Source organism: Chaetura pelagica, unplaced genomic scaffold (genome assembly GCF_000747805.2).
Source record: "Chaetura pelagica isolate M959 unplaced genomic scaffold, ChaPel_1.0 scaffold17, whole genome shotgun sequence".
Taxonomy (NCBI): domain Eukaryota; kingdom Metazoa; phylum Chordata; class Aves; order Apodiformes; family Apodidae; genus Chaetura; species Chaetura pelagica.
In genome coordinates this window covers 10,665,607-10,689,711 of record NW_009970726.1, presented here as the reverse complement: position 1 = coordinate 10,689,711, position 24,105 = coordinate 10,665,607, and the positions used below count along the sequence as shown (strand labels likewise).

The window sequence follows — 24,105 nt, the reverse complement described above, 5'->3', positions numbered from 1 at the left end:
GGAAAGAGAATAAAAAGCACATAAAATCTATCACTAGGAAGAATGGACTTTAATGTCTATCTCCATTCTCTAGTAAGTATAAAAAGTAAGGCTATATAAGATCTAGTTTAGACTTCGTGACAATTTTTTACAGGATATGGAGCAGCAAAAATATATGTCCTCTCCTTTTGGTTCACTGACACTTATACTTTAAAAAAACCCTCAAACAGTCATATTGCATATATCTACCTATCTAATATCACTTCACCCTTGCTGTTTTATTTTAAACAGAGGTTAGTTACAGACATGATGACAGGCATGTTGAATGCCTTGGGTCAAAATCAGAAGGACCACCACCAAGATCAACCTCACGACAGGCATCTGTCATAGACCACCCAACTAGGAAAAATAGATGGATTACACTTTCTTCAGATGACTCAAAGCTGTCTCAGGCCTGCAGAACCAGGTTCTCACTGAGAGCTTCAAGTACTCTAATGCTTTCTAGGAAAGCAACACAGAGATTCATAAGCAATTTAACAGTTTGTGCTAGGAAAACATACATCCTTTTATGGTTGTTCTCAGTCATTGGATGTGGAGTCTAGGAGTGGTGTTCTTCTGGATCTACTACTTATAAAAGAGGAATATTGGCTTGCAGATGTGACTATCAACAGCAGCCTTGGCTATGCTGACTGTAAGTTGACAGAGCTTAAAATCCTCAGGGGCATGAGGAAAACAAATAGCAGAATAAAAGCCTTGGATTTCAGAATAGCAGATTTCAATTTGCTCTAGAAACTGTCAGAAGAGATTCCAAGAGTGTCTACGTTGGAGGGCAAAGTAGCTCAGGAGTGCTAGAGGACAGCCTCCTCAGTGCACAGAAGAGGTCCACACCTCAAAGCAGAAAAAGCAGCAGATATAATGAAAAAGTAGCCTGGCTAAATTACGAGCTCCTGAGAGGTACACAGCCTTTGGCTAATCTAAGGCTCTACTTGAAATAGAAAGTTTAAGCAGATGATCTTCAGTGGTCCCTTCTGACTTGGGCATTTCTATAACTTTATGATTCTGTAAGCTTTCAAATATTCATCAGTATTTTGAAGCCTGCTGTTTGCCCACACTATTTATATAATCACTACTGCAGGACTCCCAGTTACAGATAAGAACCTAGTATGGAAGGACATCTACAAATAGTTAAAAATCTGGTGTCTACTCACAGGCAGTTAAAAATGAGTAAGCACCCATTCAATCTTAGCTTCTTGTAAGCAATTTCAGTTCTTGCAGCAGATGTGCTCAGTGGCTTAACAGCCAATGACAAGTACACAGCCAACAAATGTTAGTAGACAGAACCAAGTATAAAGAGTAGTAACTTACCTTACTTTCCTGTGCCTTGTGTCCAACTGACAGCAAAACAAGTGGGTTGGGATTGCTGTTTATTTTCTTTCCTGACTGGTAAAGAAAAAGCAAAAACTTTGCCTTCAGAATAAAGCAAAACCTCTCTCCACTGAAACTTCAATGTTTTCATCTTAAAAATACAAATCAGATGCTTTCTACTATATGCTTATCTATTATTCTCAGTAATTTTTTCAACAGGCTTGAATGGCAGACTGGCTAGTAACTGGTGAACAGAATAACATTAAGGCATCCAACTATTGCACACAGATGGGAGATATGGAAAAAGCACAAACTCAGAACATAACTTTATTTACATTGCAGTAGTATTATTAAATTCAATGTAATATCAGCACAATGATATTCTCCTCTTTTCAGTCTGGGGAGAAAGAAAATGCACTGTAATGTACCTGATGTATATTTCTACAGTTTATCAAATACTCTTTATTAGAGATTCAACCATCTGCTATATCTGAGCCTTGCTCACCAGCTGTATAGCATTACATCAAACTGTGAAAATAAACATCAGTTTAGAAACAAATGGTAAACACACAGGAAGATTCCCAACTACATGTTTCTTTCACAGATCTGAAATTAACCTAATGAAAAGTTAAGTCAGAAAGAAAAGTTAGACATGAAAGTTAATCATCTCAAACAGATGTTAACACAGCTTCCAAGGCCTTGAAAATACAGTATACATGGTTAATAATATACTTTGAATTTAACCATGTAGGAAATTGGACAGATCATGTAGGTAAACAAAGTTAGTTGAAATCTACTTAATGCATGTAAGGTCACAATTACAAGCAAGTAATTCAGATATTTTTTATTTTGAATTAAGAACGTGCGTATTTTATATATTTTTGCATATGAACTTTTATTTTGGATGTCATACTTCCACTAACACTATTTGACTTTAATGTAACACACTGTTTATAAACCTACTTTCCTTTAGAAAAAAAAGCTGTTAGGAAAGCACTCCTTTCTTGGTTAAAAGTCACATTTCTTTTCTTCATGACTTCTAATAAAAAACATTTCGCTCTCAAAGACAACAGAATACAAAGGTTTAAGGACCAGAAAGTCAGATTATACTTCAACTGATGGTGTTTAAAAGTGCTAAGTGAAATTTGTTTTATTTTTTCTTTGTCCATAAAAAGTTGCCTGAAACTTCCTTTTCTTCATAAAAGGATGAAACTACAGAAGTTGACAAAAAGACCCTCTTGCTTGTGCTGATATGTTAATAGAAATTATTTTAACTCAGGCAAAAAGGCAGCAATCTGTACACAAATACATAATACACATCTAACACCTGGCTCTGACAGATTTGATGTTGACAGCCTATTAGAAACTGCCTCTTGTCCAAGTTTCTCCAGCTGGGAACTTGGCTTCCAAGTTTGCCTCTCAACTCATATCTCAACTTCCATATCAAAAAGCTGGGCTAAATTTATGTAGTATTTATATAAGATACAAAGCCTTCTAAAAATGTCAAGCAGAAACAAGGTTATTTCAAAACATATCAGAGAATGATTTTTATTGGTTAGTTATTCAGAGTTGACCAATTAGTTTCACTCAGCATGTAAAAGATGTCTTAGCTTTCATGTCAGCTTTGCTCTTTAGTTACTACTCCTTCTCAGGACTATTTTTTCCCCATTCTACTAAAGCAGTCTGTACTCTACTCAACTGATCTGAAACTGAAATTACCACAGACTATAGATAGCATTTTATCAATGTCTCAACCACTTCTTGAAAACAAATTTAAAGCAAAACGGAATTGCACTAAACGTATATTTGGTAACAGAAATTCCATCCACTGTTGGAAGAGAAATGAGGCAGGCATTTCTACATTCCCAATGACTTCTGTGACCTTAAATTGACAACTGTATTAGTTTTACCTTTAGGGCTTTCTGAACGGCAGCCTTCTTCATGCCATCAGGGTTAAATTCTAATGGATTATGCTTTTAAGTCAGGAGAGAATGAACATACGAAGGGTTAATAAGTCATGCAATGGAGCAACTTCACAAGGTTAATTAGTTATGACACGACCACATAGGACAAAGCAGGGGAAAAATAAATCAACCTAGAAAAAACCCAAAATCTTTCAAAACGTACAAATGATAGAACAACAGAACCAAGTCTGACAACTTTTTTTTCCCTTGTCCTTTCTGGATGTTTGTATTTTGCTTTAAATGCAATATACTAACTTTCAGATCATTTATTTCCTTTACCAGTTTTTTTATTATACTAAATAAACTTCATAAAATAGGTTTTATTGAATGCTTGATGGCCTATGGACTGCTTTCTGAATTACCCTTTTGATTAAGTAAGTTCATTTTCACAACACAGAAGCTCCTCTGATGACAAGTCAAGTAATTATGTGAACGACTTCTTTTATAGAAGAAATTACTATGTTAAAATTATTGATAGGACTTAGTTCATTAAAAAAATCCAAGTCACTTGAGCCTCTTCAGCAGATGAACAATAGAAACACTGTATAATAACTAGAATGAACTACAGCTACTTCATTGAGTTAAATGAAGACATGCAAATGCACTTAAAATAGGAATATGAACTGATTTAGCAGGACATAACCTCTGACTACTTTCCATTAATTAAGAACATTTTAAAATATTTTAAGAATAATAATATTGTTCTTCAAGTGACACAAGTAAAGTACAAAAATGTTACAGAAAAATTGCATTCAACTCATAAGAAGCAATTTCAGGAAATTTGGAAATAAAACAGACTTCAAGTAAGTATACTTATGGCTGGCTTTTTCTTTAAACACAAATTCTTATTTCAAAGAAGAATTCTGCTTTAAATCTGTAATGTGGTGCAAGAAAAACACTGCAGAATGGCCTTTCAGAACATGCTGGGTTATGAAAAAGAATCAATATTATTGATGCTCTGCCAAAAGAAATGCCTTCCTAAAATTCAAATGCCAAAGTGACTAAAATTTGAAGGGAAATTCCATATTTTTGCAGAAATACTATTTTACCTTTTTTTTTTTTTTAATGTCATATCCAATATATATACAAGTTCCCTGTCACTCGGCTTTAAAATTTCTATTTCAGAATGAACATACATTATGATGAAACTGGAGAAAACTAGAAATAAGGTTTGGTTGGTTTGGTAAGATTTTTTTAATAATTATTTTTCTTACAATTTAGGAATCTTCTACAGCTATTTATCTTGTATGTTAGGGATGTACTATTGTACTTAAAGACCTTCAAAGATGGAGACTGCACCATACGCCTAGACATATCAATCCTAATGTTTAACTATCCTTTTAATTAGAAAATTTTTAATGCTCAACAGATACGTTCCTTGCTGGAATTTAAGCACTGTTTCTTGTTTTCTTTCAAACATGAAGAGCTCCCTTTCTTTGCAGCAACCTTATATCATTTCCATCCCCATCTTTACTTTCCAAATCTGAACTTCCTTCCTCTATTAGTCATGATTACTGGGTTTTTGATTATCACCATTACCATCCTCCAGATCTGAAATGGCTGCAGTCAGAATCAGGGCCTTAGTAACAGCCAAGTAGAACAGAAGGATTCATCCATACATCCTAGAAGCCACATTCCTCTTTTCTATATACAGTATGTTGTTTGTCTTTCATAGCAACATGTTACAGCACAACTACAGATCTATTTCTGTAGGGCTCTCCATCAGACAACTATTTCCATCCAATATTTATATGGGCACAGTAACTGTCCTCTATGGAAAAGGGCCTTGTTTTCAGAGCATATCTGTAATTCATCAAGTTCATTCTGAATTCTAAACTGCACCTCAGCTTTCCTTCACATTTATACCTGCATATTCAGCAAACATCTTTTTTTCCCCTATATTACTATTTCAAAGAATTTTAAAAGTCAAAAACAAACCTATATGACCAATTATAAAGGCAGGCAACTAATGATTCCTAGATATTGAACATGTCTCAGTTCCTCTGGAATCATAGCAAGGAGAAGCCAAGAGGGACATCAGCTGGGGCAAATATGTTTAAGCCACACTTCAGGTTTCAAGGGAAGGAGCTGCAAATCCATGAGGATGGTGGCTGAAGGGCTGAGTGGGAGAAGACTAGAAGAAAAGGGAGTATTCAATATAAAAAGCCAATAAAAGATCTTGTCTTGGGTCAGAAAATTGCCTTGCTACGGTTCTGAATGTCTCTGCAGTTGTGGGAGGAGGAGATGGGTATCCAAAAGCTATACTGATAACTGACATCCTGGAATAAATCAAATTTCAGGCTAGTGTTCTGTAACAGCCAGTGACATTTGCAGTAAATCCTAATAATGCATCTAGGTTGCCAGCACTTACTAAAACAGTCTAGAAGGGAACAGAGGGCACTCAGGGCATTGGGTTTTTCTCTCCCTCTATAAAGTGAGCCACCTATTTAACACTTCTTCCCACACCCTGCCAAGTAACTCATGTTGCATGTCAATTAGATATCTGAACTTGCAGGTGTGAATGGCTGCATAACACCTCATGTTTAAAGACGCCCTGAAAATGAAGTGCAGTTTTATGACAGCTGAAGTCATTATTATCTCTGGCCTACTACAATCCTCTCCCCTCTCCTGGCCTGCAGCCATAAATCTCATCCACTTGCTTGCTGCAAGACTAAGCACCCTGTGCAACTGCAGAACAAGACAGCTGACAGTGTTGTTGAAAGAAATCCAGAGCTGGCTATCTGAAAATGGTTGCTGCTGCACTCGGACTCACAAATGGCTTTGGAGATTTGGGAAGTTTTTGCCCAAAATCTAAACAGAAGCTGTTAGATGTAGATAACCCATCCTTAATGCAAAGACCCTAAGGCCAACGGAAACATCAGGACTGTGCTCTATATCAAACATTGTGATATTTTTAAAATTATTGTTATTATTATTAGGATGTGTCTTATAGTTGTAAAAATACTAGAAACAGGAACTATTTATCAGTTTAAATTCCAACATAACTACCATAGCTGATGAACTGATTTCTTTTAACAGTATTTGCTCATGGATGTAGCTTTTTTAAACTTTAAAATTAAATTCTACAGAGAAACTAACTGAAAGAACCACATAAAAGGTTTTGTTGAGATTGGCATGGGGGTAGAAAGGAAGGTATTTTTAAATCAAGATTTATGATAAAAGCCAAAAATAGCCAGCCAGCAACAAGTTTTATCTGCACAATCTACAATGGCATACCCACCTCTCACTAGCAAAACAGTTCTTATTATGAATATATTCTCATTCTTATTGAAGATACCAGGGTTGTATTTACAGAATTATGTGAAAGATATTCGGAGGCTCATTAATTTGTATTCAACTTGTAACATTAATGCAAAAAATATCAATTGGTGGTTCTCTCTAGCCTGGATTTTCCTGACTACAGACTAATTAGAAAAAAAACCAAAAAAAGGAAAAAAAAGAACTTAGGGATTTGCAAAACAAGGAGCATCATGGAGTGAAATAGAATTTACAAGGGAATTTATAGTATGGGGAACACAAAGAATCACATCCATTTTTAAAGCAATACTTGAACCAGTGTGGAGAGGCTGCAAGTTCTTACAAACATTGAGTGCATCACCTTTTAAAGAAATTACAGGGATGTCGGTTGTAATGTTTTTTAGTTTCATTTCTTTGCAATAAAGCAAACAATTCACCAGCACACAGTGTGCTAGTACAGTATGCATTTTATTTCTCAGTGAATCAGCAATTTAAGTTAAATTTAAGAGCTTTTACAACAAACTTATCTTGGGTTTTTATCTTAAAAAGTTAATTACTTACCCAATGATATGCTGATCAATGAAATTTAAGTAGCCTTTAAAATGCAATAAAAATAGGACAAAAACAATGCACACTTGTTGAAATCATGCAGCAAAACAAATTGCATGCTCTCATTCCACTAGAGTGAGTGGCTTTAGTAGCACTAATCCACACTCTGGCAGATAAAAGGTACAATACAAATAATACCAGAGAACTCACAAATAGTGCTCTATAGAGTGAGGTAGTGTTTTCACAAAAGACTAGTCCCGATGCTCTCCTCTCTTTTAAGTATCCACACCCAAAGTTTCCCTCGTAGATACTCTTAGGAAGATGGAAATGGAAGGAGAAAGCAGAGTGATGGGATTGTGGCAGAATGAATGCATAAGCAGCTTTACTACACAAAAAAGTTAAAGAAAACAGTCAAAGGATTCCAGAGAAAACAGCAGGTAACAAAAAGTAAGTATTCGTCATTACAAATAGTTCCATCTGTTACATGACTTTCTGTAGCACAGCAAGCTAAAAAGCTTTTTGGTTTTTTATTAATAATTCAAATATAGTAACCCACTTTCCAAGTTTACTTCTGGTGGTTAAGATTTATATGGAAGATGCAACTAAGTAAAATCTATCCAACTAAGATACCAGCCTTTCACACTGTCTCTATTTCACAGGAAACATACGCAGATCATCCCAGTGTCTCAGAAATCCATAGGTATTATACATCTGTGCAAAAGGAATGCCTTTCCTGGGGATTATCCACTAGAACTCAAACAAAACAAGGCTGATGCCAACATCTAACATGTACCAGTGATAAGCATTAACTTAAGAAATGTATGTGGGAGGTAATAAAAAGGACTCATTCATCTAGAAAATATTTTAGCTGTAACATCATAGCTGGGGACAAGAGTCTTCAAAACTACTAATAAAGAGTTTGTGTTATTTTAACACACTTCATTCTCTTCGCACTTTTTGTTCCTCAAGAATACAAGCAATCCAAAACAGTGATTAATTTTGATATTAACTGCATGACCCCTATCAGTGAACATGAAAACAACATGAAGAGCCAGCAGACTTCAATGTTTAGCCTTGTAACTGTTGTTCCATGTTAGAATAAAATGGACATTAAAAAGCTGTATTTGCTATCAATCCCTGCAGTCTGTCTAGCAGCATTATGACATTATCTAAGCACTGTCATTATAGAATCTATAGGAATCCTTTCAGTTCTTCCACATAAATACCTTCCCAGAAGGTTTCTCCTCCCACTTAACTGTGAAGCCTCCTTGTATTTGGTTTTAGACACTTTGAATTTAACACAACATTTTATTATTTTATTGTTGTAAACTTGTAAATGGAATTTTCAAGTGTTCAATGTTACCTTCTATCATAGTCTTTGTGACACATTTCTGGAAAGAAAATTACTTGAAGTTAAATACTGAGTCATTTATAGCAACTTCTTTTCTGGGCTGGTAAAGCAAGAAAAAGTGGGTTAAACAGGTCCCACACTATGACCATCCTTATCCTCAGCCCACTCAGGCAATCTTGTACTGTAGACAAATCATCAGACACAGCAAATAAGAAATTTGGGATCCTGTTCCCAGATTTCCTAACTGGTCAGTTTTGTGAAAGGAACTTCCCCTATCTCTGCCCTGGAGTTAAGAGATCTACTGATTAGAAGTACTGATTAAGACATTGAAATGAATGGACTGTCTCCAACAGGAGGTAGAACTCAAGATGTGCAGACGAACCCTTCTAAAGGAGGGAGACAGTATTACAGAATGTTTGTTTAAAACCAGAAGGGAAAAAACCCTAAAAAACTTATGACAAAGCCTCTGAGTATTTGCTGGAGAAGCTAATCTAATACAGAGAAGCAGAGTTGTATGGAAACAAATTGGCAATTGTGGATGAGAAAATTTTTAACTATTTATTTTAAGTATGAGGCTTTAGTGTATTTTAACAAATATATTAAACTCATAACAGTTTGAGTAAAATCCAGCAAACAAGAAAATACATAAATGGTTTCAATTTAATCTAGTGCACAAAACATATGGTAGATGGACTTTTCCTGTATTGCAGTATTCTGAAACTGGTGTTAAAGCACACCAGAATTCAATTCTATTCTATTTCTGCTTACTCTGTACAAGAGTAATTCTACACTTTTTCTGCTAAGTTATAGAGTTCCCCTGAATTCAATATAGTGAGGTTCATGCAGGACTCTATTCCATGTGAGCTACATCTTTTTAGCTTTTAAAACAAACTGTAACTATACTTCCCAGCAAACAGACATGAAATCACTAGTCAGTGAGGTAAATTGTTTAGGCCACTAAAGTCTCATTCATTACCACTCTGATGTAGTATTTTAACTTAAATTCAAGATGAGTGGACAAATTTGAAAAAAAATCTAAGGCTTGAAAAGCTTATTCTCTGATTAGCATTTTAGTCATCACTTCCAGAATTTTTTATCTAATAGCAATGCTGAAAAACTTCAAAACTCAGTATTTTGCTTCACATGTTTATTTAAGGTGGGTTTTTCTTTATTACTGCTATCATTTACAACCAGGAACAGTATGTGAGTAACCTGAAACAAAGCACAAACCAGTCTGTGCTTGTCATGAGCAAGCAGTTTCACAGTCCTGCAGTATAATCCATATGAGAGAACCGTACTTTTTGTTTGTTTTTATGTTTTGTGCAAGCAAATAAACAACACTCTACATGACAACCTGACAGAAAATCTGCCACTATAACATCAACTGCATGTGTTAACTTGATGATGAGGATTTCAATACCTTCAAACCTACCACAGATACCTTAAACCCAAGCAAGCAAGTTTACCTGAACTCAAGGAAGCAGGCCTTTTCACAGTTAGTTCCTGAAAATTCCTCATGCTAATCCCATACTATTTATGGAAAACACTGTGTAATAAAAACGTGCAGCCTTTCAAGTCCAGGAAAGGAGCATTCTTTAAAGATAAATCACACTGATTAAAGAGTTATGTTTTATTAACTATATATCTATAATACTATACCACTAGAAATGTGGACCTTACATTACATACTTTGAAATGAGAGAAAGTACAGAAAACATGGCATAATGTGTGTTAGTAAAGCAGTGTGCCATACTACCGAGCAAAGCCATGCTGGAAGTACACAGGAGATACCCATGACAAGAGGGCATCCCTCAGAATATGACTTACAGGCAGGTTTCTTGCTGAGTCCAAATAGAGAATGAGCAATGCAGAAGAAAGCCCATCATTGGCTTGGTCTTTATCAGCTCTAATGCTTGTTAGCACCTAAATTAAAAACATCATTAGCCTTTCTGAAAAATCAAGCAATATTATTACTTCTGTCCTATTCCTGACAAATATTTTAAAAACCTCTCCCAAAATTCAAACATTCACAAAGGCACTATGAAGCATAAGAAGTTTTTAAGACCCAATATAGATATTTAAAAATAATTTTAGTGGAAATTTGTACTCTATTTCCTGATTAATTTTTTTTTAGACTAGACAGATTATAATATCATATCCAGCTTTATCTCCCAGGTTAATGAATTGTTAGCTGATATACTCAAACCATGCCAGTAACAGAAAAAGACAGGACAACAAAAGTATTTAAAAATCCATTGTCACCAGAGTACACTGGTTTTAAGATTTCTAAAGAGAGTTTGGAATAAAGTTACAAGTTTATCCAAATTCACAACAGCTAGAGAATTCAATTACTTCCATGTTTAAAAAATAAAAACAAGAAAACCCAAACAACCAATCCACAACAATTAATATTAGGATAAAAGTAATTGTTTCTTTAATACCTTGTCTAGATTTTCAGCAGTTGGCATCAATGTGAGCCATTCCAGTTTTAAATGCAATTTTCCCTTGGACACTTCATCCAAAGTAAACCACTGAAAGTTAAGCAAAGTAATGTGAAATCATCTGACACCAAACAAAGACATGATTGCAACTGGGACATTTAGGAAATTATAAACTCTACTAGAAATCTTGTAGACCTGAAGCTTGCATAATCTGAAAACATCAGATTCACTGTTTAAAATGTCCTATTTAATCCTAAATATTACAGCCCTGAGCAACAAAAATAGCCACACAAATCTCTACATTATATAGTAAAAGCATTTTTAAAATAGAGAATTCTTTAATGTCTGTAAAGACATTCTGGAAAAACAAAACCTGTATAAAGTTATTATAAAACCTCTTATACATATAGGACAAATATTAGTCTGCCAAGTCTAGCAGTATTTAAACAGGGCAATTAACTATTCTCCAGCAAGAAAAACCTCTCACCAAATACCTAAGTTACTGGTGCTTTGCATTTACATAGTGGTAATCCTAAAACCCCAAGGCAGAAAAAGAATAGCAATATTTTTCATATTTCACCAATTCAGGTTTCCCTTATTCCACTATGCTGTAATCTATTTCTGTAGCATTAAGGTTATGTGTGCACATACAGGAAATATCACCAGGAAAAAAATAATACAAGCCCAACATATACAACAAACAAGTTTTTTAAAACCAAAGCTTACTGAACATTTACCTCATCTAGAAGACGTTCCTTCTCAACTTCAATTAAATCTATCATCAAACTAGAAAAAAGAAAAGAATACAAAAAATCAGTATTATAGCCAAGAAGCAAAACCTCTAATACAGAACTCAAATCCCACCCTTGCTTGCTGAATATCCAGGCTCCCACTAAGAACAAAAGAGCAGAATGCTATTCTTTTAGCTCCTAAGAGAGAAAGAAGTAGGGAATGAAATGGCTGAACAAAGATGAATGCAGGATAACAGACAATATGCCTATACAACAGCCCATTTTATAGCTACAAGGGCAACTGGTACAATATGGCTCACATACCATGACCAGACTCTCAAAACAGTGAATATATCCAAACTACCCACTGGGAACTTGCCCTGGACATAGGCTATGACTGAATTCATGCTTTGGCACTGTCTGATGGAGTTCTAGTTCACAGAAGCTAAAAATGTACCAGGGAATCTGCTAAAAATTAAACAGGCCTGACAACTGCATGCCAGTGCATGAACATCTGTTGTGGCTATTTACTTTATTAGTACTAATGTATACATTATGCCACTTTCCCCCCTCCACCACTTCAGTGTAAGACTAGGGAAATGCAAAGAAAAGAAGCCTTCATACTACCTACTTCTTTATTTTAATGAGAAGAGAAGTAGGTACTGTTGCTCCTGTTAAGAGAGAAGGAGCTGGAAAGATAAGGGAGTTCTACTCTGTATGGAAAGCAACAATGGGAAGCTCCAAAACTCTGCAAGAAATAAAGGTGACAAATTACTGGAGAAAGAAGCTGACTAAAACCCTGAAATGTTTATAGGTAAACACTAAAGGTAGACCTATGGAATCTAAGAGTGAGTAATGTTTGAGAAAGCATTACAGCAATTTTTATTTAATAGTTAAGATCAGCTCTTAGAGAAAAATAAACTGTGAACTGGCCATTCATAAGCTATGAAGATGAAGAAGATACACAGTTATAAAGCTATATTAACTTTGACTGATGAAAGAATTATGACTCAGTGCTAGCTTATAAGCATTAAAGCAGGTAGGGTACACTTCCTTAAAAAAAAAACACAACAAACACCCCTTTTTTTATCTAGGCACCCACAATACTTACCTTCATTAGAAAAAAATAAAATTATATATATATATGTATCTAGATTTTAATATACATATATTTACATATATGAAATAATTAGGAAAATAATTACTAGTATTATTTTGAAAAGAAAAATCATTTATATTATTATTATGCAGAAATATAGCAGAACTACAACTGCAATTAAATGGAAAAAAAAACAAACAACAACCCTACCAAAAATACTTCATCTCTTTTCAGTACTTACAAACATACTCTCCATAACATTTACCTTCCCAGGAAGTCATCTTTATCTGGATCTTCATCAAAGAGCTCAATCTCTAGCTCCTGCCCTGGGTGTTCATATACTAAGGCCTGGAAGTAAAGTAAGATTGTACTGTTAATGGTAAAACTAACTAGCTTTGTAAAATGACATAGTAAAACATTAAATTGCAGTGTCTTTCTGTATTAAAACACACCAATAAGCAAATGTGTAGTTTAATGTGTAGAGCAAGTATAAGAGCTTAACAGATGCAGTTTGCTAATGTTGGCTTTAAGAGACAAGACTTTTTCAGAATTACTGATGCTTATTCTAGATAAAAAAAAGTATATACATCAATGGAGAATTTCTGTTTTGTTACAAAACTTTGGACTTTTAGAGGGAGATATCAAGAAGCTCCTCTAGGAAGTCCCCAGACTTCTTTTAACAAAAGAAGCTTTAGAAGAAAACTTTACAGAACACATAACAAGGCATTTTTATTGGCTATACCTCATAAACTTCATTCCATTTTGGATTGAGATTTTCTTTGATAACCTTGCTTTGGAAAATCTGGTTGCCAACACGGATGATTCCATAAGGATCTGATTTTCCTTTGACGATCCCTTTTAGGTAAGTATCTTTCCCCTCCAGGTCCTGAGCTTCAATAAAGTGTATCCTTACAACACCCTGAAAAAGGAAAATATGAGATCCTGTAGTAATCAGAAAGCCTCTATGTCATCACAACTTTGCAAAATAGGCTTTATAATTTCCGTTGTCATTTCCTTAACATGGAACTGTAAATGAAGGGATGTCAATGATGATCCACATACACATAAGACTTAGCACTCAAGAGATTACTGAAAAGAAAAACTGTCATCATCAGAAACATAACAGTTATATCAAGAAATGCAATGTAAGCAGAAACGAGAAGCAATAAATTGTAACAACTTGCAAGTGGAGAGCACTAACAATGATTTAAAGCAATGATATAACACATGATACTTCATTTTTAGCCAACACACCTGAGCTATATTTTATCAAGTATTATGTTTAAGATTCTAGCAAGAAAAACAAAAAAGCCCCTTCTTAGCATTATCATGAAACATTGACTCCACAGAAATTATTTATAAACTAAATAAATTATTTTAAATTACTGGATTCATGGTAGTTTGTATTACTGCAGCAACTGTATTTAGAAATTCACACAGATGTTAATAGTTACTACCACAGAAAAAACAGAATGCCAAATTATTAGTATTAATAGAAACAAGCTTACCTTTGGTATAGGAAACCGCAGCTGAGCAATCTGCACTTCACTGACAAGGGGGACTGTAATTCTATTTGGAAGGACCAGGTAGTTGGATATTATATCCAATATTATCGTGTCTGATAAGCCACTGTTGGAGAAAATAGCCCTCAGTTACTTCATGAGAGTTAAACACGTTATGTCAGACTTACATCCTCGTTTTGCTGCTTAACAACCTAAATGGAGAAAATATTTGCCCTTGGGGGGTAGAGGGGTAGAAGATATATGTTTTTTAAATACTTTTTAAAAATAAAAGATTCTTGCCAAAATGGCCACCAGGTGGAAGCATCTGACACTGCATAGCAGCAACCACAGAGATGACTATAAAGCTCTCATTTCCCTGCCACAAGCTTCCCCCTCTCCCCCGCCTTTTCAACTCACCCAGGGTAAAAGGCTATTGCATAAGTTTTCTTGCCTGCATTACATATAATCAAGCAGATGTTAAGTGTTAATCTACTTTTGTATTTCAATAATGATTTAACTGTCTCTGAAAGTTTGGCTAACCATTCCTGTATTGTTACGAAAGGAGTTGTCCTCTTGTACTGGGAAGACCGTCATTTAAAACAGAAACACAAAGAAAACATGCTTGTGGCTGAGGAAAACATAGCCTAGAGAAGCAAAACAGGTTTTGTTCTGGCAAAAAGGGAGTGGCAGTACAATCACACTGGTTATGAATCATTTAAAAATCCCCAACCCCGCCCCCCTCCCACGAGCACAAAAAAGTAAAAGTTTTCCTAAGCTACGAATTCACTCAGTTTGGGTTTGAACAGACAACAAATCAGTGGGTTTCCAGGCCACCACCACTGGTGACCCGCATCCCCTACACTGGCAGAACTGCAGAACTGGAGTGGTTCAGTTGACCACAGAAAGCAAGTATCCAGGAAGAGGTCAGGGATATGCACAAAGATTCAGTGAGACAATTATAAGAATACATGCAGACTCACTAAGGCTTGTGGAGCTGCTTCAGGCAAAAATGTTTTCTCTTCCTAAATACATTTTATTATTCTCCTTTAACAGTATTTGTGAAGCTAAGATGCATGTAGTGCTTCACTACTTAGGGCACTTTTTCAGATGAAGCCCTTGTATGTTCACCTTGTGCAGTTTCTTTAAGACTGAACCTGCAGCTGGGAGTAGCTGTGACTCAGCAGTTACCATATTTATAAAAACAGAAAAGCTGCAGTGAAATGTAATATATATTACTTTTTCATTTGGAATGAACGTTTCACACAGTAAATATATTAGAGATACAGAATAGAGATGGGTAACAAAATTAAGCCATTAAATACAATCTGGCCCATTTCAAATTCAACACTGATCTTTCATGTCAGAGATCTGAAACCTGTATAGCTTGCATCCCCTTGGCTGCCCCCTTCCACTGGAAATCCAGATGAACTATGACACATGACACATGGCTAAGTTTTAATGGCACGCAGTACAACAGGAACAGAAGAAAGTCAAGGCTGAGTCAAGACCAACGGACAAATCTGTGCAGACCTCATTTATTTCCTGAAAGAAGCACCAGTGAACAATGTAAAGATACTGCTCAGAGGAAAAGTTTCTTCTTAGCTTCTGTTAGTTATTTAAGTTCTGTCCTGAAGTGGAGTCTTCACTCTTCTTCCTTTCTTGAAGAGTTTATCCAATCAGATTTAGAAAGATTTTCATTCTACATAAACACTAAACCCTACAAATCAATAGTTTCAGTAATTCTTAGAAAACTACTAGAAGAAGATAATTATGTTGCTTGAAAATAAGTACTTCCCTTTAGTCATCATTTCAACATGCTGCTTTTCAAACTTTCATTTCGGTTTTGCTAAATATCAAGTTCTTAACTTATGTATACTACACTTCGTCTAAAATGAGCCAAGAAAATAGAACCCATTGTTTTGGTTTTTTGCATAAAAAATTTAGCATAAACATCTCAAACAGTCTTAACATTAAAAGGGGGAAAAAAAAAACAACAAAAAAACAGGTGAGGTGATGGCAAATTAGCAACAATCAAAAGTTCAAAATGCAAAAAAATTTCAAACTACAATTCTGATGATACATCTCCAGTAGAGAGATCATGTAAGTTTGTTTTGTTGATACTTTTGTTAGCGTCCCTAACCTGGCTAGAAGAGAAAGCTCTGCCTTTATGCTCAGTAAAGCACATGCCTTAAAAACAGACGATTAGTAGAGAAAACTAAGTGACCTAGGTCAGAGACAGCAAATGAGCAGTGCAAGAGAGGTAATGCTACCAGAGCTGCCTTGGAAGAAAGGTTATCATACTCTTCTCTAGTATTTAGTTAAGATCACATACATTATGGAATAAGCTATAGACTTAAATAAACCTATCCTAGGCATGATTGATTAATGTTCAAATGGAGCTACAGTAGATCTCCTTAAAAAAAGAAACAGCCTGAAGCACAACAGGGCCCAATCACTTGGAGGATTCACAATCATTTTTTATAGGACCAAATCCCAACTGTGACTCCAAAGGTCAGTCTTTTTTGTCTAATTTTATCTTAAACATTTGATTAATTAATATGAAAAATGAAACAGCATTAAATTCATTAACAGCATTAAATTTCACGGAAATTTACACAGAGAAATTTGACTTATAGGAGGTAGCAGACATTCCATCTTTAAAAGCACAGAACTGCAAAAGAATACCAAAAGTTATAACTAATTAATAATTTACATGAATTCTAAAACTGTGACATTTTCAAACTGTTTAAGTTTTATCTAAACAAATATCAACCAAGATACTAAGAATTATTCATTAATACAAGGCAAAAATGATATTTTTTTATTCTTTTATTACTTAAGCCAAGAGGTCTGATCTATGGAAAACAGAGACAAACCACTGATCAAACAACAGGAAAGAAAAATAATCAGCACTTACTTACTCTGTTGGATGGATCTCTATTTAGTTCTGCCTAGCTTTTAGTGACAGAATAAGCAGCTATGTAGTTTTCCTGCATCATCTTTCCTACTGCAGAGGCAGCACGCCTTTGCCGGCTAAGAGTCATTTTACTGTATCTCAAGCAACTGTAACAGAATCCATCTTCCCATCACCCACATCCCCTCCTAACAGCATCTGAATATTCTCACAGCTTGGCTCCTCCTCATATAAGAGATTTTAATTTCACTTCTCTGTAAGCTATACTAATGATGGAATATTAATTTTGTTTCCTTCTCTTCGTGGAGTCACATACGAAGAGCAATTTAAATTGTTAACAGCTAACAGGGAAGCTTCCAGCAGCAAATGCAGACATTCATTTACCAGGAGACATTTGCAAACAGAGTGTGAATAAGTACTTTAGCGTGCAGCCAACAGCCGTAGGATGAAAAAGGTAACTGGTGGCAGCAAATCTCTTGTTCATCATTGTTTATAATAACTACAATATGTCAAGCCTTCCTACTAAAAAACACAATCTATCTATACAGATAAGAAAAACAAATACAGCTCCAAAGAAATCTCTTGGCAAGCAGAGCATGAGTCACCTCAGTGACAGTTTCTATAGAAACTATACCACATCTAGATGGCACCATGATATGCATATGTGGCCAAGCTTGGTTGCTTTGGAAACCATAAACTTGAGATACACTTAGTGAGACTTTGTTTACATCTGAGGTTTTGTGTTTGCAGTCAGACAAATATGTAGTATGATATGAATCTCAGGAGCCTAGTAAGCTTGGGTATGTCAAAAGAGCAAATTATTACTCAGGAGCTCTATTTTGGAAGCCATTTTCTCACTCATCAAGAAAATCCCTTTCCTCAGAGGCAGCCTTAAGCAGGCTTGAAACACACGTTTCTTGCAGCCATTAACCTACTTAATGCAAGTTCCAATTTCAGACTTTTCAACTGGGATTCCATGCAACCACTTCACACGTCTAAGTAAAGCAAAAATCATTTCAATCATACAATTGAGCACTAAAGGATTAATGTAATGTCTAAATTAAAACTCTTGTTTTTAAACAATAAAAAATAATTTGGGGATCAGCCAACTTTTGTGAGCATGGGATCCAATAAAAGTACTAGGCACAAAATCCAAGCATGTATCAGACCCACCATTATCTCCTTAGCCATTGTCTCAATATAAAAAGTCCCTGGTTAGCTATTAAAACTTTATAATTATAAATATATTAACTAATTTAACCTTAACAGAATTAAAGAGACTCAAAGCCGCTTGGCTTCTACCTCTACTTCTGCTTTTTAATTTGGGGTGTACTATTTTGAAAAGCTCTGAATAAGCCAACATTTTTTTAGCTATGTATGGTCCATATTTTTGCTACTCCATTTCATCTTCATGTAACGAACTGAACGCTGTAAAAATAAGTACTTGCAAATATCAGATATCTTATGCAATTTTATTATTGTCTGAAGGTATTTCTAACTACCTTAGGTTGCTTGTGTAAAGCAGAGATGTATAAGCATACAAAGCCATGAACCAAGATGTTGGGAACCTACTGGTGTGAAAAATAAGGCTCCTGTCTTCCTGGGCATTTTCTAGGAAATGGCAGGTAGGAAATTCACAAAAGTCTGGAAATCTGGAAAGGCTGAAAACACTAACAAAGCAAATTAAAAATATTTTGAACAAGACCTACTAGATACATTTGTGATGTACTTTAACTTGCGGTGAAATCACTACCTTCTGCATATTGAGCTATCTCACATAATTCTAAATTATGAAAGAACTGCTCAGAGTCATTTAACCTAAAATTATTTAGCTTGTGGTGTTCAGACTTTCTGGGGTTTATTGGAGTGGAGGAATATCAAACATTGCTTTAGATATACTCACTTCAGTCCCGGAACATCCAGAAGATTGGTCAGCCCAGTCCAGTTAATTTCCAAAAGCTGTGAAATACAGAGAAAGGAGGGAGGAGTGCAAGGGGAGAGTAAAGAGTGGAGGGAGAAGAAGAAAAAAAAGAAAAGCATCTTAGAATTCATAACACTGAAGAAATAAACGTGTTCACTATAGATTCTGAAGAGTGGAAGGTCCATAACCAGTTTCCAGGATTTTCTTAGACAACCAAAACTTCTTCCATTCCAAATTATTTTAGACACAGTTTTAAAAAGTTATAAAAACAATTCACCAACCTCTTATCCACTCTTCCACGCATACATATAAATACATACATGTACACCTCCCTATCCATATGAACACAGTACCTACTACATACAACTAATTTCAAATAATGAAATGTGGTCCTATCTTCTGGAGATATATTCACCATGGATCTGTTATAGATGAACAGTCCACCAACATGAATTTGCAAAGTATAATAAACTGATGAAGAATCCCATTTGAGACCACAAAAATGAGAGATCTAGAAGATATGACCAAAAGAAAGAATAAAGGATTTGTATCAAGAAGGTGGAAGGAGTATGCCTCAACTGACTGCAACACAGAGAAGGCTATTTTCAATGACAAAGAGACAAATTCATTCTATCACTGATATACTAAAGAAGAAATGTATGAATGGGATTAAGTATCTAAGTGAAAAAAATCCTCAAAATTGAGATAACTCACTACCAGATCATATAGTCTTCCTTCACTGAAAATCTTTACAGAATATTAGACATAAGAATGTTGCAAATGTACTTATTCTTCCCCAAGGCTGATGGAATTAACAACTAATTTCTACTGTCCTTTTAAATCCTTTAATCTCCTAATTCTAGATAAAATAGAACTGAGTTTCCTTATTCCTCACTGAAATCTTTCTATTAAGTGCACAGAAACAAAGAATTCCAAACCCACCCAACTATCACCATGCTACCAAAACCAAGTAACTCAATCTAAGAATAACTGCACGAAAAAGGTTAAACACTTTGAGATTCCTTAGCAAGGAAAGTAATTTTTCAGTTAAATGCTGAAACAAAACAAACCTCTACAAGAAGGTACATTGCATCTTTCTACAAACAGGCAAGAATAATCACCCTACACTCATTTGCTATTAAAAAACCCAGCACATATGATTCTTTTATGAGTGATCTATTAATAGTTTAATTAGTTATTTCCTTTGTGAATACTGTGACTAAAGATAACACATAATACTTTTACTTACATAAGAAGCACTGTTACTTAATATGCTTTTGTAATGGTGGAAAACTATTTCAACACAGTTAACTGTGATGCATCTAGCCTGCCTGTAAAAAACAGTTAAGTAGAAAAAATCATCATCCCTTCAATGGGAAAGGCAGTAAGATTTAATAACTGAATATTCCAAAACAAAAGGCAAGTTATATCACACAATGCTCTGCAAGAACGTGCAGTGCTCACTACACGAGCCAGCAACGTGCCCTTGTCACAAAGGTGGCTAATGCTACACTGGGCTGTGCTAGTCAAAGCATGGCCAGCAGGCTGAGGAGAGGGGGAGATCTTTCCTCTCTATTCTGCACTGGTGAGGCCACACCTGGAGTGCTGTGTCCAGTTCTGAGCTCTTCAGCACACAGACATACTGGAGAGAGTCCTACAAAGGGACATGAGGATGATTAAGGGACTGTAGCATCTCTCCTATGAGGAAAGGCTGAGAGAACTTGAGCTGCTTGGCCCAAAGAAGAGAAACCTCAGGAGAGATCTTATTTATGTCCATAACTACCTAGGGGGAGGGTACAAAGAAGACAGTGGTGCCTAGTGACAGGACCAGAGGCAATGGACACAAACCAAAACAGAGAAGGTTCCCTCTTTTTTACTATGAGGGTGAATGAGTGCTGGTTGCCCAGAGAGGATGTGTAGTCTCCACCTTTGGAGATATTCAAAAGTCTGGACACAGTCTTGGCCAACGTGTTCTAAGGTAGCCCTGCTTGAGCAAGGAGGTTGGAGTAGATGACTTCCAGAGGTCCCAACCAACCTCAACTGTTCTATGAGTCTGTGAAGATATTAGAACAGCAAAACATTGGGTCCCAACCACATTAGTGTCTTCCTAACTGTGCCGTTCAGAAGGGTGAATGAACCCACAAACTTCAATAAAATGCTTTAAATTTAGCACTTTTTCTGTGGATATCCATGCAGAAAGTTGATCCAAGACTTTTCTTAGTCTCCTTCTTTTATCGTATTACACTCCCGTACCTCCGCATAGGCAAGAGAGAAACAGAAAAAGAGACTCCTCTAACACAGGTATCTAACACTGATGCTTTTGCAAGACTTCTGTTATCAGGCTTATTTTCAAACAGACAAGAAGACAAGAAGAAGATTCAAACCACTCAGACAGTCTTTACACAAACATTCTGCCTTTCTTCCTTCAAATTTATGTTTATTAGCATACAATGTCTCTCAATTATAGATCAGGCTGTCAGCCAAGCACTTAACACAATGAGAAATGAACATGTTAGGAAAACAGTTTTGTAATTAACATTTCCAGCAAGGGAATGCACAATTAAGAACTGGACTGGAAAAGATACTTTTCAGGTACATGGAAAGCTCAGTTTGCTAAGGCACTTCTATTAAATGCTAGCGAGGCTAAGTGGCAGTAATACCTTCCAGAAGTGGATGAGACCTTAACTAAAACTCATGCAGCATAATGAACAGTCTTTTTCTTCTTTTTCCTCTTTTTTTAAGGTGTTACGGGTTTTTTTTCTACATTAATATTGATTTATAGCTATCAGTTTTTTAATTTTTCAATGCAAAGAAAAACTATTTGAAATAATTTGTTATAAAACAAGTTATTTTACATTGGTATGCAAGATTTACTTGTACACTTCTACAATGAACTATGATCTGGAATACACAGAACATTTATATTTACGTAAACTGAAGGTAATGTCAATGTATTCTTCTTTGAAAATTAATGGTGCCAGTTATTAGAATAAATTCTCAAATCTCATGCTCATCTTAACTCTGAAATCAGTTAAGAAATAAAGAACTGAACCAGGATGAAAGTCCAACTTAGCATGAATAACTTTGGCTTTGTATTACTTCCTCAATTCTGCAAAGCCACAACTGTTTAAGTAACGTAACATACAAGTAGCTTGGTAGTAGCTGATAAAAACAACACTTTGTGTTTCTAAGATGGTTCTCATGTTATAATAGAATAACAGTATTCTAATAATGTTCTAAACACAAGTTTTGATATTACATTATATCATACTTTAAAAATCTATGTAGGCTACCAACGCTCTTGAAAATGTAATTTTATACTGTTTTAAGACAAAGAACCCAGTTTATTACATTATTTATTCCCTTTTACATTATTCATAGGCAAATTAAAAGGCAAACGCAAATCACAAATAGCTCAAAAAAGCAGCAACTATCCTAACGTGTTCATATCTGCATCCCATATTTAAGTTTTACATGCGGTTACATACATGTACTATATTTTACATACAATTTTCAGAATAGAAAATGAGAAAAAAAATCGCATTTCCTTTTGATTTTTTCCTGCTTTGTTTTATTTATTGCACACAGCAGTTCTTTCCACAAAGTCCTGTGCTGTTTCCTAAACAGACTTAACCGAATTAAAACAACTGAGCAATCCCAATACATGTTGAAATTCAGCATTGAGAAACATGTATCATAATGATTTCTCTATGAACTGCCATAACCCCAAAAAACCCAAAAAACAACCTGTGGGATACCACTAGGAACTTAAAAGATTTTCGTTTTAGTAAATATAATATCAGAAACATCTATTCTTCCACTTATTGTACCAGAATAAATACAAAGACATAGGTCAATTTCAGAAATGTCAGACAAATCCTTTTCCATTCAAAGTTGGAGCTAATAAATTAAAACACATTACTAAGGCTAAGCACTTTACAGGATTATTAGAAAGCTTTGCAAATAAATCTTAAGCCATTAAATATTTTGGAAGGAATATGAGCCTTCAAACTCCTGACATAAATCAAGCTCCCCTTGCAAGTTCTCCTTGCAGACAAGATTTGCTATATTTGCCACCACGAGTGCTTTATTTCCAGTTCTACCAGAAGAGTCCAGCACACTGATACCACTGCAGTAACATAACAGTCTCTAATCTTAGTCTACATACATTAGTGACTGATGCTCTTTTCTTTTCATGGTTTTTTGGGGTTTGGTATTCTTCTCCTCCACTCTCCCCATTTCTCTCAATGAAGTTTTTTCAAGTCTGCACTTGTGGCTTCCAAACATAATCAGACTTCAGCATAAGATACACCTCTTGTGATGTTAGAAGAGTTTTCCAAAAAGCAACACCAAGTTCAGGCAAAAAAAAAGCTTATACCTGCAGTAGTACAGAAATAGCATTGACAGCAGACAAACTCACAGCAGAGAGGAAAGAAAGTAGTCAAATCTGCAGTATTGCTTGATATGCAAGAGGGAGGCTCTGTCACGATCCGTGACCTATTATATCTCCTTGTTGGAGTGTATTAACTTATCAGGATTTGCTGAGAGATCCACACGTGGGTATCGCCTCACACAGAGGAGACAGGAACTTATGCCCTGACTTTTTCGAGTGAATAACTTGCTCAGTGCTTACTAATATTTCTAACAACAGCAAGGTTTATTGTGGGGAAAACAAAGCAATTTGGGGCAGGAGGTTCAAAAGGAGTGATTACAACACATTAAACATATATGGGTACACCTTAGTTACACATCTTATTTAAGTGAGGGAAGGAGAGGGAGGGATATGCCTGACACCGTTCCCGTATAGGGTCGCGATTTGTGTGCAGGTAAGACAAGATTACTTTCCCCTATAAGCTGGGGTAGCCGGATTTATCCCACCACGCGGTGGCGCAGGTAGGATGAGCTGGGTAGCAAAGAGGCTGCGGGCACTCCAAGCGCCGGTCGCCCCCCCCCACCACCACAAAGCGGCGGCAGTCGGCGCGCGGCTCCGGGACCGTAGGTGTGCAGACCCTGGAAACGCGGCGGTTTCAG

At 35.7% G+C, this 24,105-nt stretch overlaps 1 protein-coding gene across 1 annotated transcript in view; it reads right to left on the bottom strand.

Annotated features, from left to right (window-relative positions):
- ESYT2 (extended synaptotagmin-like protein 2) overlaps positions 1-24,105 on the bottom strand; it is a 93,703-nt gene that overhangs the window by 9,139 nt on the left and 60,459 nt on the right. The window contains exons 7-15 of the mRNA XM_010007046.1: positions 19,057-19,112; positions 14,246-14,366; positions 13,480-13,656; positions 13,003-13,085; positions 11,645-11,693; positions 10,908-10,997; positions 10,294-10,389; positions 3,255-3,317; positions 1,345-1,419 (exon numbers count right to left, since the gene is read on the bottom strand). Coding sequence (XP_010005348.1) covers positions 1,345-1,419; positions 3,255-3,317; positions 10,294-10,389; positions 10,908-10,997; positions 11,645-11,693; positions 13,003-13,085; positions 13,480-13,656; positions 14,246-14,366; positions 19,057-19,112 — 810 coding nt within the window. The remainder of the gene's footprint in view (positions 1-1,344; positions 1,420-3,254; positions 3,318-10,293; positions 10,390-10,907; positions 10,998-11,644; positions 11,694-13,002; positions 13,086-13,479; positions 13,657-14,245; positions 14,367-19,056; positions 19,113-24,105) is intronic.